The sequence below is a fragment of the Hypanus sabinus genome, chromosome 3 (genome assembly GCF_030144855.1).
Source record: "Hypanus sabinus isolate sHypSab1 chromosome 3, sHypSab1.hap1, whole genome shotgun sequence".
Lineage (NCBI taxonomy): Eukaryota > Metazoa > Chordata > Chondrichthyes > Myliobatiformes > Dasyatidae > Hypanus > Hypanus sabinus.
Window position 1 is genome coordinate 21,383,731 of NC_082708.1, and position 15,103 is coordinate 21,398,833.

A 15,103-nucleotide genomic window follows, 5' to 3' on the forward strand; every position below is an offset into this window, starting at 1 on the left:
GATTCCATATTTAATTTGATTACTCGTAACTCATCTGGTGATCAGATGCAGTTTGTTATGTCACCAATATTACTCTGAGGAGATTTATGCTAAATTTAAGAACATTTGTACAAAATGAATCCTTTCTTAAGTTTGAGCTACTTAAAATTCTTTTTTCTACACAATGTAGAAATTTCTGCTTTTTCTCACTTATTCTTATGGTGATTAATGCAGCAATCATAGTCATAGAAAAGTGCAGCAAGGAAATGGGTCCATGCAAAACCATTTAAACTGCATGCTTCCATCTACCTGCACCGAGACCATACGTCTTTATACCCCTAACATCCATGTCCCTATTCAAACTTCTCTTAAATGTTGAAATTGAGCTCACATGCATCACTTGTGCGTGCAGCTTGTTCCACACTCTCTCAGCCCTCTGAGTGAAGAAGTTTCTCTTAGTGTTCCCCTTAAAATTTTTAGTTTTTACTCTTTATCCATGATTTCTAGTTGCAGTCCCACCCAATCAGTGGAAAAAATTGAGTTTGCATTAACCTTATCTATATCCCTCATAATTTTGTGTACCTCTATCAAATCTCTCTTTAATCTTCTACGTTCCAAGTAATAAGGTGCAATTTGATATTTGATCTTTCCTTATAATTCAGGTTCCAGTCCAGGCAAAATCCTTGTAAATTTTCTCTGTACTCTTCCAACCATATTTATATCTTTATTGTAGGTAGGTTACAAAAACTGCACACAATACTCCAAATTAGGCCTCACCAATGCCTTATACAACTTCAGCATATCATTTCAAGTTTATCCGCATAAAGATTGTGTGGCTATGATTTGAAAAGGCGCTTTTGCCAGTTTTTGGGAACTTACTGGTAACACACCTGGGGAAAGCATTTTGTTGAAGGAGCTTTGGATAGTTGGCACATTGTGTCCTCCAACTACAGTATGCTGAGAGTACAAATCAAGTATTCTATTTCTCTTTCACTTTGAGGAACTAATGGCGTAATTTCAGCTGTATAACACATTGGTCTGGCTGTATTTAAAGTTTTGTGTGCAGTTCTGGGCCACTGCATTACAGGGAGAATGTAAAAGTTTTGGAGAGGATGTGGATTGCACTTTGATGTCTGGACCAGAGGGTATGAACTGTAAGGAGAGGCTGGACAAACTTGTATTATTTTCTCTGGAACATTGGCAGTGGAGAGGTGACTTGAAGGAAGTACTTCAAATGATGAGAGACACAGGTAGGGTCAATAGAGTCGTTCTCACAATTGAATTCTCCAAATACCGGAGGGCACAGGCTTAATGTTAGAGGCGGAAAGCTTAAAGGAGATTGATGGGAGAAGCTTTTTTTGGGCAGTGGTTGTTGCCTAGAACACGTTACCAGGGGAGATGGTTGAAGCAGATATGATAGTGATTTGTAGGAGGTATTTAGATAGGTGGAGGGGATAGAGGAATACAGACCATGTGTAGGTGAATAGGATTAGTTTAGATTGCCATTGTGGTTGCCCTAAATGTGGGCTGAAGGGCCAGTTCCACATACTTGATATTTTTCTCACTTTTGAGACCATTTTGTTGATATAGTCCTATTCTGTTTCTAAACAGGGAATATTTTGATGTTGGTATTTGAGTTAAGTGGCTGAGCTTTCTTACTGTTTGAGATGGTCATGTACAAGCACTTGTGCGGCAAATGGGCTCACTCATGCCACTCTGAGCCCAACGTATGTACTTTGTAGTTGGAATTTTGAATGTGTTCATGTCTTATTAGATTAGCTATCCAAGTAAGATTAGATTAACTTCATTTGTCACATGTACATCAAAGCATAGAGTGAGATGCGTCATTTTTCATCAATGACCAATACAGTCTGAGGTTTGTGCGGGGAGTAGTCTGCAAGTGTTGTCGTGCTTCCAGCACGCCCACGGCTCACTAACCCGAGCCATACATTTGTGGAATGTGGGAGAAAACCGGATCACTCAGAGGAAACCTACGAGGTCACAGGGAGAATGCACAAGCTCCTTTCAGATTATCAGAGATCGTTGGCAGTTTAAAGCAATTGCACTAACTGCTACACTATGGTGCTGTGGCCACTTAACACAGTGTGTGTGGTTAACACAGAATATGACATTGGAACGCAAGTTACATATATTCTGATGGTGTCGAGCAAACAGGTGACTTTGCATTTCTGCAATGGAACTAAGGGGCAAATATTGTAGTGCACAAAGTCTATTTCACAACATAGTCCCATATTAGCATATATCAAAATCCCTTGTGGAAACAGGCAGAGCTTCAGCATCCAAAAGTGTCCCATCAAACTGACTCAACTTGGCAAGAATGAAAAAGAAATGGCCTCTTCCCAAGCTCAGGCAAAAAAATGGTTGCAGCCCCAAGGGAATAATGTTCTGTTTCCAAAGAAGCTGGTTACTATGTGCTAGCAGGTCTATAAGTCATATTCATTTAATGCATTTCTAATATTTTGGAAAAACGTGTACTTCTATTGTTGACTTCCTCCCCTTGAGTATGCTTCGTTGTATATTGATGTTGTTAAGGCTAATGAATCTTTACTTTTAACCAGGCACCTCAATTAGTGCAAGGTCTTGCCTCCAGGAACATTGTAAAAATTGCTGCTCATCCTGATGGTCAACATTTTCTGGCTTTGTCTGCTGCTGGGGAGGTGTTCTCTTGGGGCTGTGGTGATGGAGGACGACTTGGCCATGGAGATACTGTGTATGTATTAAACAACTTTTAAATTGCACTGATATGAAACAATTAACTAGGTGATGACAGAGAAGTGGCATTTGATAGTACTTACTTTTGTGAACTTCTGCTTACGAAGATGATTGATGATTAACTATTTAATAATTATGTGCTCTCACTTTCAATGTAGCACTTTTCTATTAGTTAACTGCAGGAGAAGATGCAATGTGAAATACCCCTCACTCCATGGCAACAGAGTTCCCGCAGTCTTAGCAGGATATGTTTATTGTACTTTTTGCCTGTGCAACAAGTTCTGGGTCCTTTCCTGTTGTTGAGATTGCTAATTCAAAAATAATTACGTCCTTTTAACAGAAGCAACAGGAAATTGGACTCCCACTTTCCATGACAGAATTGAATTAAATGCAACTTAATTAAAAATTTGTGGAAGCCTTTATAACTTTAAAGTGAATGACACTTTTACATGTAGTTTGATTGTAAATCTAAATTTTTCATAAATACTGAATGGATTAAAAGCCCTGCAGGAGTTTAATTGACAGTATGACACTTAAGCACTATTAATGCTAACCGATGTGACAGTAGGGGATTTGAGGAAAAAGCATTTTTCCTTTGACAGGTATTTCCAGCATTCTGTTTTTATTTAATCATTGGTTATGTTTTTTAATGTAATTCTGTGTTTTGAACAGATCTCTTGAAGAACCGAAAATGTTGGCTTCCCTATCAGGGAAGCAAGTGGGAAAACATGTTGTCCATGTGGCTTGTGGAAGCACATACAGTGCAGCTATAACCTCAGAGGGAGAACTTTATACGTGGGGCAGAGGGAACTATGGCCGGCTTGGACATGGTACTGATGCATTTTATTTACTGAAAGTTATGCAGCGTAATTCTAATATTAAAAGCTAGACTTTGAGAAAAGCAATACCTTTGTTTCATAAAGTTGCACCAAACACTTTGCACTGGAATTATCATAAGTTGTAACTTTAAATTTTCAGTAAATTTGTTTATATTGGAATAAATTGAATTAATGTTCCTTTGATTAAAAGAAGGGTAAATGTTTCTTGAAGGTAATATCTAATACATTTTTCAGTTGGTCTTTAGCATTAACTTCTTTAAAAGAAGAAACTTTTGGTTATTCTTGGTCTCATTTAATGGTTCCGACTTCTTGGTAATCTGACTGTGCATATATGCAACCAAACGAAACAGTGTACCTCCAGATCACAGTGCACCCACAATACATACAATATCACACACACCACATAAAACAAAGTATTACCACAAATAAGTTAATAAAATATAATTCATAAATGCATGTGAAGTGCACAGCATACTGTAGGTATACAATTAACAGAGTAATTAACAGTTCGCTATCCTGGTGATGAGAACTCTGGTGGCAGGGCACTCATTAGTTTCGTAGCCTGAGGGAAGAAGCTGTTACCCAGTCTGGCAGTCCTCACCCTAATGCTCCTTTATCTCCTTTCTGATGGTAGTGTGCCAAAGAGATTGTAGAGACCCTGAACAATACTTTGGGCCCTTCGTATACAATGCTCCCAGTAAATGTCACAATTAGTGGAGAGAGAGCAACCTCAGCAGTTTTGACTAAACAGACAATGAAAATTTTTTCATTGGTCACAACAGAATTGAAAAAATATTATTTGTGCAGATTTATGATTATGATGGAGCCTAATAAGGAGAATTCTCCCTCTTTATGCTTTTAGAAGCTGTTTTTAAAGATTAGCTTTATTTGTTATGTGCATCAAGGCATACAGTGCAATGCATCATTTTGTCAACAATCAACGCAGTCTGAGAATTATGCAAGGGGCTGCCTGAAAGGGTCACCATGTTACTGGCACCAATGCAGCATGCCCACTTTTTATTAAGCCTAATCCATACATCTTTTGAATGCAGTAGAAAACTGGAGCACCCAGAGGAATCCCACATGGTCATGGGGAGAAAGTACAAGCTCATTATAGACAGTGGTAGGAATTAAACCCCAATTTAGCGTTCGCTGGTGTTGTAAAGTAGTTGAGCTAACTGCCATGGGTACAGTTGTATTTTTGTAAGTTTATCTGCTATCAGAGCAAACAAAATACAGTATTGTGCAAAAGTCTTAGGCACATATGCAGTTGCAAGAAAGAGTTTGTGAACCCTTTGCAATTATCTGGGTTTCTGCATTAATTACTCATGAAATGTGGTCTGATCTTCATCTATGTCATAATAATAGCCAAACACAATCTGCCTAAACTAATAACACATAAACAATTGACTTCATGTCAATACTGTGTTGGCGCATGGCCTAGTGGGCAAGCTATCAAACTAATAACCTAAAGGTCACTGGTTCGAGCCTCAGCTGAGGCAGCACGTTTGTGTCCTTGAGCAAGGCACTTAACAGCACATTGCTCTGCAACATCACCGGTGCCAAGCTGCATGGGTCCTAGTGCCCTTCCCTGGACAACATCGGTGGCGTGGAGAGGGGAAGGCCTGGGCAACTGCTGGTCTCCCATACAACCCTGCCCAGGCCTGCGCCCTGGAAACTCCAGGCGCAGATCCATGGTCTCTCGAGACCGATGGATGCCACCACCACATGTCAATACTAAGTACACCATTTAAACAATCACAGTCTAGGTTCAGAAAAAGTATGTGAACCTCTGGGGTAATGCCATCTACAAAAGCTATTTGGAGTGAGGTGTTCCAATCAATGAGATGAGATTTGGAGGTGTGGGTTGTAAAGGTGCCCTGCCCTATAAAAAAGACCAGCAAAGTCAGGTTACTGACAAACTGCTCTTCTCAAGAAAGATCTGTTTATATGCACCTTGTCTCAATCAAAACAACTTTCAGAGGACCTTAGAAGAATTGTAGAGATGCAAAAAGCTGGACAAGGCTACACAGGTATTTCTAAGGATGTGAGTGTTCATTAGTCCACAGTAAGAGAAATTGTCTTCAAATGGAGGAAATTCAGTACTGTTACTACGCTTCCTACGAATGGACATCCTGCAAAGATCACACGAAGAGCACAATGTGCAGCGCTGAAGGAACATTGAAACATTGCTGCATGTCTCAAGTTTGCAAAAGACCATGTGGATGTTTCACAACACTTCTGGGACAATTTTCTGTGTACTGATGAGACAGAAGTTAAACTTTTTGGCAGAAGTGCACACCACTACATTTGGGGGTAAAAAAAGGGAACTGTATACCAATACTAAAACTTCATCCCAACTGTGAAGCATGGTGGAAGGAGCATCATGGATTGGGGCTGTTTTGCTGCCTCAGGGTTTGGACAGCTTGCAATCATTGAGGGAACTATGAATTCAAATTGCATCAAGACAATTTACAGGAGAATGTCAGGGTAGTGGTCCGTCACCTGAAGCTTAATGGAAGTTGGATGATGCAACAAGATGATGATCTGTAATATAAAAGTAAATCAACAACAGAATGGATTAAAAAGAAGAAAATTTGTGTTTTGGAATGGCCAAGTCAGAGTCCACTTGAGATGCTGTGACACGACCTGAAGAGTTCTATTCATGCAAGGTATCCCAGAAATATTGATGAACTGAAACAGTTTTGTATGGAGGAATAGTCTAAAATTCTTTGTTGGTGTTGTGCAAGTCCAATCAGCAGCTACATGAAACGTTCGGTAGAGGTTATTTCTGCTAAATGAGATTCTACCAGTTATTAATTACAAGGGTTCACATAATTTTTGTAACCTGGACTGTGAATGATTAAACAATGTGTTTTATAAAGACACAAAAAGTACAATTATTTGTGTGTTACTAGTTTGGGTAGATTGTGTTTGTCTATTATTGTGACTTAGACGAAGTTCAGATTTTATGAGTAATTAATTCAGAAAACCAGGTAATCGCAAAAGGCTCACAAACTTTTTCTTGCAACTATTTCTTGCTGGAGTGCTAAGATTTTTGCACAGTGCTGTATTTGTCAATGTGGAGTGGAGACTGAGTTTGTAGATCTGGTTGGAGCCAAGAGTGTTGGGAATGTTGAGGGTGGAATACCTTGTTAGGGGTGTGGATCAGCTGGCAAAGGAGGAGTGCTGGGTGGTGTTTGTGGTGTCGCAAGGGTGCAGACACACCCATCCTTGAGAAACCAAGCAAGGTAATTTGATTCCAAATAATTAGTTTCTTGATCATTATGGAATGTCTCTCTGGTGCTTCCCACACCCTCTCCTTTACCCTTATCCCAACCATGATTCCCCTCTCCCTACATCTTTCCCACTCTTGGCTGAGATCCATATCTTACCAACACTCACATATGTCATGAAATTTTTTTTTTGCAGCAGTACAGTGCAATACATAAAATTACAACAGTACTGTGCAAAATGTATGGCTGGGCACCCTAGCTGTAGATATGTGTCTAAGACTTTTGCACAGTACTGTAGATCAGTTAACTTTTTGAACAAATAGAAGCCCTTTCATGTGTTGAGTCTCTGCTATCCTAGGGTCAAGTGAAGATCAGACTACACCCATACTTGTGGCTGGATTGAAAGGAGTAAAGATTGTTGATGTTGCATGTGGTAGTGGCGATGCCCAGACATTGGCAGTGGCTGATAATGGTAAGTAATACTTATTCATCTGCTGCAATCCTATTTGAAGCTGAGCTACAATTGTAGTACATGGGCTGTCAAATGTATGTTATGTATGGCTTGATGTCATGAAGTACTTTTCCATAAATAATGACATATCCAAATGATACAGCATTAAAGACTGTAAAATCAAAAATTAATCTGTTGAGTAGCATTATTGATGCTTTGGTTTCTGTGGAAAATTTGGTTGTATGGCTTACTGATCTTTAGTACCTCAACTTTTTCCCTGTGCATTGGTAAACAATATCATTGTATAATGTATTCTTTTATGGAAAACTCTTTGCAGCAATTGTGATGATATTTGGGGATATACAGTACTGTGCAAAAGCCTTAAGCAGATATATGTAGTTTCTAAGACTTTTGCACAATACTGTATATTGTTTTTCCAGTTTCCAAATAACACTTAATACTACTGAACTAATACGAAGTTAAGTACTCTTATTTCTGTTTCCCAACCACTTTTCTATTTTAACCAATATACAGTACTGTTCAAAGGTCTCAGGCACCCTAGCTATATATATGTGCCTAAGACTTCTGCATAGTATGGTATATGATGAACTTCAAATGGGGTAGAATTTTACAATTTAAGGAGGAAATTCTGATGTCATTTACTGGGATATATAAGATTCTTTTTGAAAGCTGCTTTTTGATATAGTTTATTATTCTGTATTAAATCATTTTGTTTATATTGTGTAGATAGCCAGAGGCTTTTTCCAGAGGCTGAAATAGCAACCATGAGGGGGCATAGTTTTAAGGTGCTTGGAAGTAGGTATAAGTGGGATGTCAGAGCTAAGTTTCTCACATAGAGAGAGGTGGGTGCATGGAATGCACTGGAAGCGACAGTGGTAGAGGCAGGGACAATAGGGTCTTTGAAGAGACTCATAGAGCTTAGAAAAATAGAGGGCTCTGCGGTAGGGGAATTCCAGCCAGTTTCATGAGTAGGTTACATGGTCGGCTTAACATTGTGGGCCGAAGAGCCTGTAATGTGCTGTAATTTCTATATCATTAGCATAGACAAAGAAAAAGAAATGATGAGATAAATGTACTTTATTAAATGTAGTTGTGCATTCTATTTTGGTTCTGTTACTGTTGTATGTTAAAATTTAAATTTTGTGTAGTTTCTCTGAATGTTTTATCTGCTGCTTGATCTTTTCTGTTCCTGAAGAATTATGTGAGCTTAATGTGTGTATTAATTTCTGTGTAGGCCAAGTATGGTCCTGGGGAGATGGGGATTATGGAAAATTGGGCAGAGGCGGCAGCGATGGCTGTAAAACTCCCAAGTTGATTGAGAAGCTTCAGGATCTTGATATCATCAAAGTGCGTTGTGGCAGCCAGTTTTCAGTTGCTATCACGAAGGATGGACAAGTTTACACCTGGGGAAAAGGTGATACCCAACGACTTGGCCATGGAACTGAAGAGCATGTGCGATATCCTAAATTATTGGAATGTCTTCAGGGTTGGTATTGCTTTGCTTCAACATATTAATGTTTAATCCCGTGTACTTTTGCTTTTAATATTTAAGTGATCTCCTGTCTGGTCTTATCCCTTTCATCTCCATAAACTGAATTTTATCTAAAATCCTGCTGACTATATCCCAAGTAGCACCAAATTCTCATCATTCATTCATCACCCTGCGATTACTTACCTATATTGACTCAATTTTTAAAAATTCGCCTTCCAGCTTAAAATCCTTCCAGTATTTCTCTCGTGACTTTCCCATCCCAACCTACACTCAGTGGCCATTTTATTAGGTACACCCTGTTAATGCATGGATCTAATCAGTCAATCATGTGGCAGCAACTCAATACGTATAAGTAATCAGATATGGTCAAGAGCTGCTGATGTTGTTCAGACCAAATATCAGAGTGGGAAAGAAGTGTGATCTATGTTTCTTTGACAGAGTCATGTTTGTTAGTGCCGGACCAGGTGATTTGAGTATTTCAGAAACTGCTGATCTTTTAGGATTTTCATGCAAAATGGTCTCTATAGTTTTCAGAGAATGGTGTGAAACCCAGAAAACATCCAATGAGCCGCAGTTCTGTTGGCAAAAATGCCTTGCAAATGAGAGAGGTCAAACAAGAATGGCCAGACTTCTTCAAGCTGGCAGGGAGACAACATTAGCTTAGGTGTAAAAGGGTGTATAAAATTATGAAAGACATATGACAAAGTATATAGTTCAATCTTTTTCCCAGGGTGGAAGTACTAGAGAGCATAGATTTAAGGGGTAGGGGGTGTGTTTATTGGAGGTTAAGCAAGATTTGAGGGCAACATTTTCATATGCAGGGAGTTATAAGTGTCTGGAACACTTTGACAAGGGAAATGGCAGAAGCAGATATGATTGCAATATTTAAGAAATATTAAGGTGGGTACATGAGCAGGCTGTGCATTGCAGAATATTTACCATGTACAGCAGATGTGTAGTTTAAATTAAAATCATGGTTGGCACAGACAAGGGCCTGTTTCTGTGCTGCACTATTCTGTGTTCTTGTGTGTTCTAAATCTTTGTCCTCTCCACTTTTGGCCTCTGTGTTCTGGATTTAATTATTTCACCATTGGCAACTAACAGACTGAAGTGCTGAAATTTGGTTCTAATTCTATTTGCCATTTTAATTCTTAATTCTTCTTTCAAAAAAAGTGCCCCAGTGATTAAACTATCCTCTGTTCTAATACCACATGTAGCATGGAATTAAATTTTTTTTGGACCAATTTCTGGTAAAGGGCATTGGTTTGTTTTGGCACATTATTGGCACAATGTAAATGCTAGATCTAATCAAAAAAATTAACATAAAACCATATGTAATGCCTAATGTAATCAGGTTAATGAGTAACAACCTTGATCATCAAAATTGAAGGTTTGAGTCTTCGTCAATATTGAATGATTTTTAATCATCAATATTATTGGCTCAGGAAAAGTAGAGAGGAGCTGAAATTAGTCCAAATCTTTGATTCTGTTGTTCTTCAGTTACCTCACTCTGACCAACAGGTTTCCAGTTCCTTTGCCTCTACAGATTGTGCTTGACTCACTGAGTTCTTCCAAAACAGAAGGGCAAAAGAGCATTCAGATGCTGGAAATCCAGAGGAACTCAGCAAATCAGCCAGCATCTGTGGAGGGGAACAGTCGATGTTTTGGGCCGAGTTCTGATTAAGGGCCACGGCCTGAAATATCAACTGCTCAATCCCCTCCAAAGAGGCCACTTGACCTGTTGAGTTCCTCCAACACTTTGTGGTTCTTCCAAAAGTCTGTTTTTATTTGTTCCAGATCCCAACATTTGCAGTCTCTTGTGTGTCTGTGTATATTTGCATTTTCTGATCAGTTACTAAGACTTCTTTCTGTGCATTGTTTTTGATTACAGGTAAAAAAGTAGTTGATGTGGCTGTTGGATCCACCCATTGCATGGTACTGACAGAAGATGGTGAAGTGCATAGCTGGGGCAGCAATGATCAATGTCAACATTTTGATACACTGAGGATAACAAAACCAGAACCAGCTGCTCTACCTGGGTTAGATACAAAACATATTGTTGGCATTGCTTGTGGAGCAGCTCAGGTAACTTTGAATTTTGGTCTCCAAAGTATGCTGAGGTGATTTTGCCTATTAAGAAAATTCAAATGATCATGAATTGAAAGTAGGATTTCAATGAAACACAAAGGGGAGAGTTAACAGTATTCATTTGTACTGTGGAGAAACTGTCACCAGCATATTTGACAAAATGTAGTCACTTTTTAACTATGTACAGAAGGGTACAGTACCAGTGGTCATAGTGATGTCTGTAGCTATTGATTTGAGGAGATGATATTTAATACACTACAAATGGCAATACGTTATGTTGTATTGATGAATCAAGTCAGTATATCCTTGAATGTGGCAAAGCATGTAAATAATATAGTTAGAAGGAATATCTGATGCTGACTTTGTTAGTCAGGGCATTGAATAGAGATAGGAAGGTTAAGCTCTAACTTCAGAAAACCTTGGTTAAGACTCAGCTGGAGTGTGTGGCTCTGGTAACCAAAGTGTAGGAAGGATGTGACAATACTTTAGAAGGTACAGAGGAAACACAGCAGGATGTTTTTTTTGGAATAGAGCAGCGGACGTTTTAGAAAAGACAGGATAAACCATTTTATTTTCACTCCCTGGAACAGGGGAAGTTAAGGGGGATGTGATTGTGGTATGTAAAATGATGACAGTATAAACTGCAGGAATCATCTTCCCCATATCGGGGTAGATAAAACTAGAGTTCATTATTTTTAGGGTAAATGGGGGGGTGGGGAGAAGAGATTCAGGGAAGATGTGAGGGGACAATCTTCACCTAGAGTCAGTCATACAGTGTGGAAACTGGCCCTTTCACCCACTGGCCCATACTGACCAAGATTCCCTTCTAAGTTGGTCGGATTGGCCCATATCTTTACAAACCTTATCCATCCATTTACCTTTTAAATGTCGTAACTGTACTTGTTCCAGCAATTTCTTTTGGAAGCTCATTCTATGTACTGACCATTGTCTGGTTTAAAAAGATGGCCTCAGGTTCCTATTAAAGCTATTCCCTCTCTCCATAAGTCTGAGCTCTCTAGTTCTTGATTCCCTAACACTGGGGAAAAGACTGTGCATTCACCCTATCTATGCCCTTGATAATTTTATGCACCTCTATAAGATCACCTATCAGAGCAAAAAGTATCTGGAATTCACTGCATGAGACAGTGGTTGAAGCTGAGTTGCTGAAAGCAGGTGAGAAGTTTCCATCGGATCACTTACTGCTGTGGACCAAATGGACCATATAGGGTTAATATTTAAGGGTGGCCAAGTTAGGCCAAATTATGTATGATTCTATGATTTATTTTGTCTTGGCACCTAGTAGAGTTTAGAATGTATGCAAGGCAATGCACATAAAAAGCTGGAGGAACTCAGCAGGCCAGGCAGCATGTATGGAAAGGAATAAGCAGATGACGTGTCAGGCCAAGACCCTTCAGTGGCACCTGAGCAAGAAATGTCGACTGTTTATTCCCTTCCATAGATGCTGCTTGGCTTCTAGCATTTTGTGTATTGCCTTAGATTTCCAGAATTTGTAGGTTTTCTTGTGTTCAGAATGTATGCTATCATGAGATTATAGAACTGATTAAATTAGACTTGCTCTTAACTTTTATTCTAGTTTTAGCTATGTAGTTGAGCATTTTACTTCGAATGTTAATAATTTATTCTGACGTTTAATGAAGATTCCTTGATTTCTTAATTTTATCCTTAAATTTCTTTAGCAGTGTACACATATGGCCCCATTCCCCTTTTTTGTACAGCATATTATTTACTCATGTTGTTCTCCATGCAATGTCATGTTTTCATTTTGCCAATCACAATATATTACAGTTTAAGTTCAATTTGTGCTTAGCAAAAATTTGTTCTTTGAAGTGGGATGAATTTAGGAAGTTGTACAATAGATTTTTTTCCCTTTCTTTGGCAAGCACAGTTGTAAAGGCATTGATCCTCTGTTGGATTACATTTTAAATTTTCTGAACAATGTTAGTCTACAACATTAAGTGAGATTTTCTGAATAAATACCAGCAATTACTTGATTGCAACATACTGTACATTATACAGGCAGTCTTCTGCTTGCATAAGGATTCTTTTCTTAAGAACAGTCTGAAAACCAATTTCCCCAGTTCAGGAATATCCATGTTCATCTCCATTAGTCAGGTGATTCACAATCTGGGATGCCCGTGTATTTGAGTTGATTTTTCCTCAGCTGATTCAGACTCATATCATCTTTCCAGGTGCCTTATTCAGCAGTGTTGGTTTTTTAAAAAAAAAATTGAGCCCATGGATGCAGCGCCTTTTTCAAGGAATCTTCCTTACTAAATGTTGAATGAGAGAATAGAGAGTAGTTTAGTATCATACAGAACAGAAACAGGCCCTTTGGCCCATCTAGTCCAAACCGAACTATTATTCTGCCTAGTTTCATTGACCTGAACCAGTCTTCCACACCCCTCCCATCCAAGTACCAATCCAAACCTCTTAAGATTTGAAATTGAACCCAATTTCACCATTTCTGCTGGCAATTTGTTCTGCAATCTCACCACCTGAGTGAAGAAATTCCTCTCATGTTCTCTTTAAGCATTTCGTCTTTCACCTTAAGCCATGACCTCTATTCCCTGGAGCAAAGGAAAATGAGAGGATGTTCAATAGACGTATACAATATTACAAGGTGTATTGATAGGGTAAATGCAAGCAGGCTTATTTTCCCCATTGAGGTTGGGTAAGAGAACTAAAATCCTAACCTATTCAATCTTTCTCTATACCTCAGGTACTCAAATCTTGACAACATCCTGTAAATTTTTTTCCATAATCTTTCAGTCTTTTTAATAGGTGACCGGAACTACATACAATACTTCAAATTTGACCTCACCGACATTTTGAAACATCCCTATGTCTGTACTCAGTACTTGAGACATGAAGGCTAATGTGCCAAAGTTCTCTTTATGACTCTATCTACTTGTGATGCTACTTCAAAGGAATCAAGAATCTGTGTTCCCAGATCCCTCTGTTCTACTGCAGTATTTATAGTTACAGTGAGCGTATAATTTTGAGTTGTGGAAATCAATTCTGGATAATATATTTACCACACAGAGCTGTGTTATTTGGCTAATTTGTAAATTTGTTTCTTCTTTAGAGTTTTGCTTGGTCCTCTTGTTCAGAGTGGTCAATTGGCCTTCGTGTGCCCTTTGTTGTGGATGTTTGTCAGATGACCTTTGAGCAATTGGACTTGCTATTGCGACAAGTAAGTGAAGGCATGGATGGTAGTTCGGACTGGCCCCCTCCACAAGAGAAAGAATGCATGGCTGTTGCAACACTCAATCTACTGAGACTTCAGGTAATGAATAATCAAAAGTTGTGTATTTATCAGTGATACAAGTAGCTTCTTAAGACAAAAATTTATGCCTAATTTAAAAAAAAACATATCTAAATTCAATAGCGTAATATGAATTTCGTTAATTTCAATTAGGTCTTCCTAGCTATTTATTATTTTGACTCGCTAATCAGGAAATGAAATGATTAAGATTACTTTTTAAATGAAATATTTTAAAGTTCAATTTGTGTATGAGAAAGGAAATACGATTGAATAGATTAAAAATGCTATTTTTACTTTCCTTTTATTCTAGCTTCATGCTGCTATTAGCCATCAAGTTGACCCAGAATGCCTTGGTTTGGGCATAGGCAGCGTTTTGTTGAATAGCTTAAAACAGACAGTGGTGACACTTGCCAGCAATGCTGGGGTTCTGAATACTGTGCAATCGTCTGCACAGGCTGTGTTGCAGAGCGGCTGGTCTGTTCTGCTCCCTACAGCTGAAGAAAGAGCCAGAGCACTTTCTGCACTGCTGCCTAATGCAGGTAAGGCTTTGGCAGTTTTATCTGAGGTAATGTTGCTGACCCAGAAACTAGCAGATGAACAGCTGGACAGCTAGATGTGCAGTAAAGCTCTTTCCACTCTCTTCCTAAAAATATTCTTTGGCTTTAATATTGGAAGAGCAACCATGTATCTTCATTGAGTGAGGTTGTCAGTTTTGGGGCAAGATAGGCTGGGTGAGATAGCAGTTGGTATTACTAGTGCACAGATCTAGTGGTCTGCATTTCATCCTGACCTCAAGTGATGTCTACGCAGAGATTGCTTGGTCTCTCTGTAGTGCAGTATGTTTTCTCCAAGTGCTCTGCTTTCTTCCCACATCTCAAAGACATGGGTTGGTAGATTACCTTGCCACTGTGAATTGCTTTTGGTGTGTAGGTGATATTGGAATTAATAGGAGTCTGGGTAAAATAAAATTAGATTAAG

The 15,103-nt window shown here is 38.8% G+C and overlaps 1 protein-coding gene across 7 annotated transcripts in view; it reads left to right on the forward strand.

Moving 5' to 3' along the window:
- herc2 (HECT and RLD domain containing E3 ubiquitin protein ligase 2) overlaps window positions 1-15,103 on the forward strand; it is a 242,326-nt gene that overhangs the window by 63,998 nt on the left and 163,225 nt on the right. For all 7 annotated transcript variants that reach the window (XM_059963844.1, XM_059963845.1, XM_059963846.1 and 4 more), the window contains exons 11-17: window positions 2,559-2,710; window positions 3,385-3,542; window positions 7,146-7,259; window positions 8,494-8,745; window positions 10,643-10,836; window positions 13,946-14,146; window positions 14,436-14,664. In XM_059963844.1, the coding sequence (XP_059819827.1) occupies window positions 2,559-2,710; window positions 3,385-3,542; window positions 7,146-7,259; window positions 8,494-8,745; window positions 10,643-10,836; window positions 13,946-14,146; window positions 14,436-14,664 (1,300 nt within the window). The remainder of the gene's footprint in view (window positions 1-2,558; window positions 2,711-3,384; window positions 3,543-7,145; window positions 7,260-8,493; window positions 8,746-10,642; window positions 10,837-13,945; window positions 14,147-14,435; window positions 14,665-15,103) is intronic.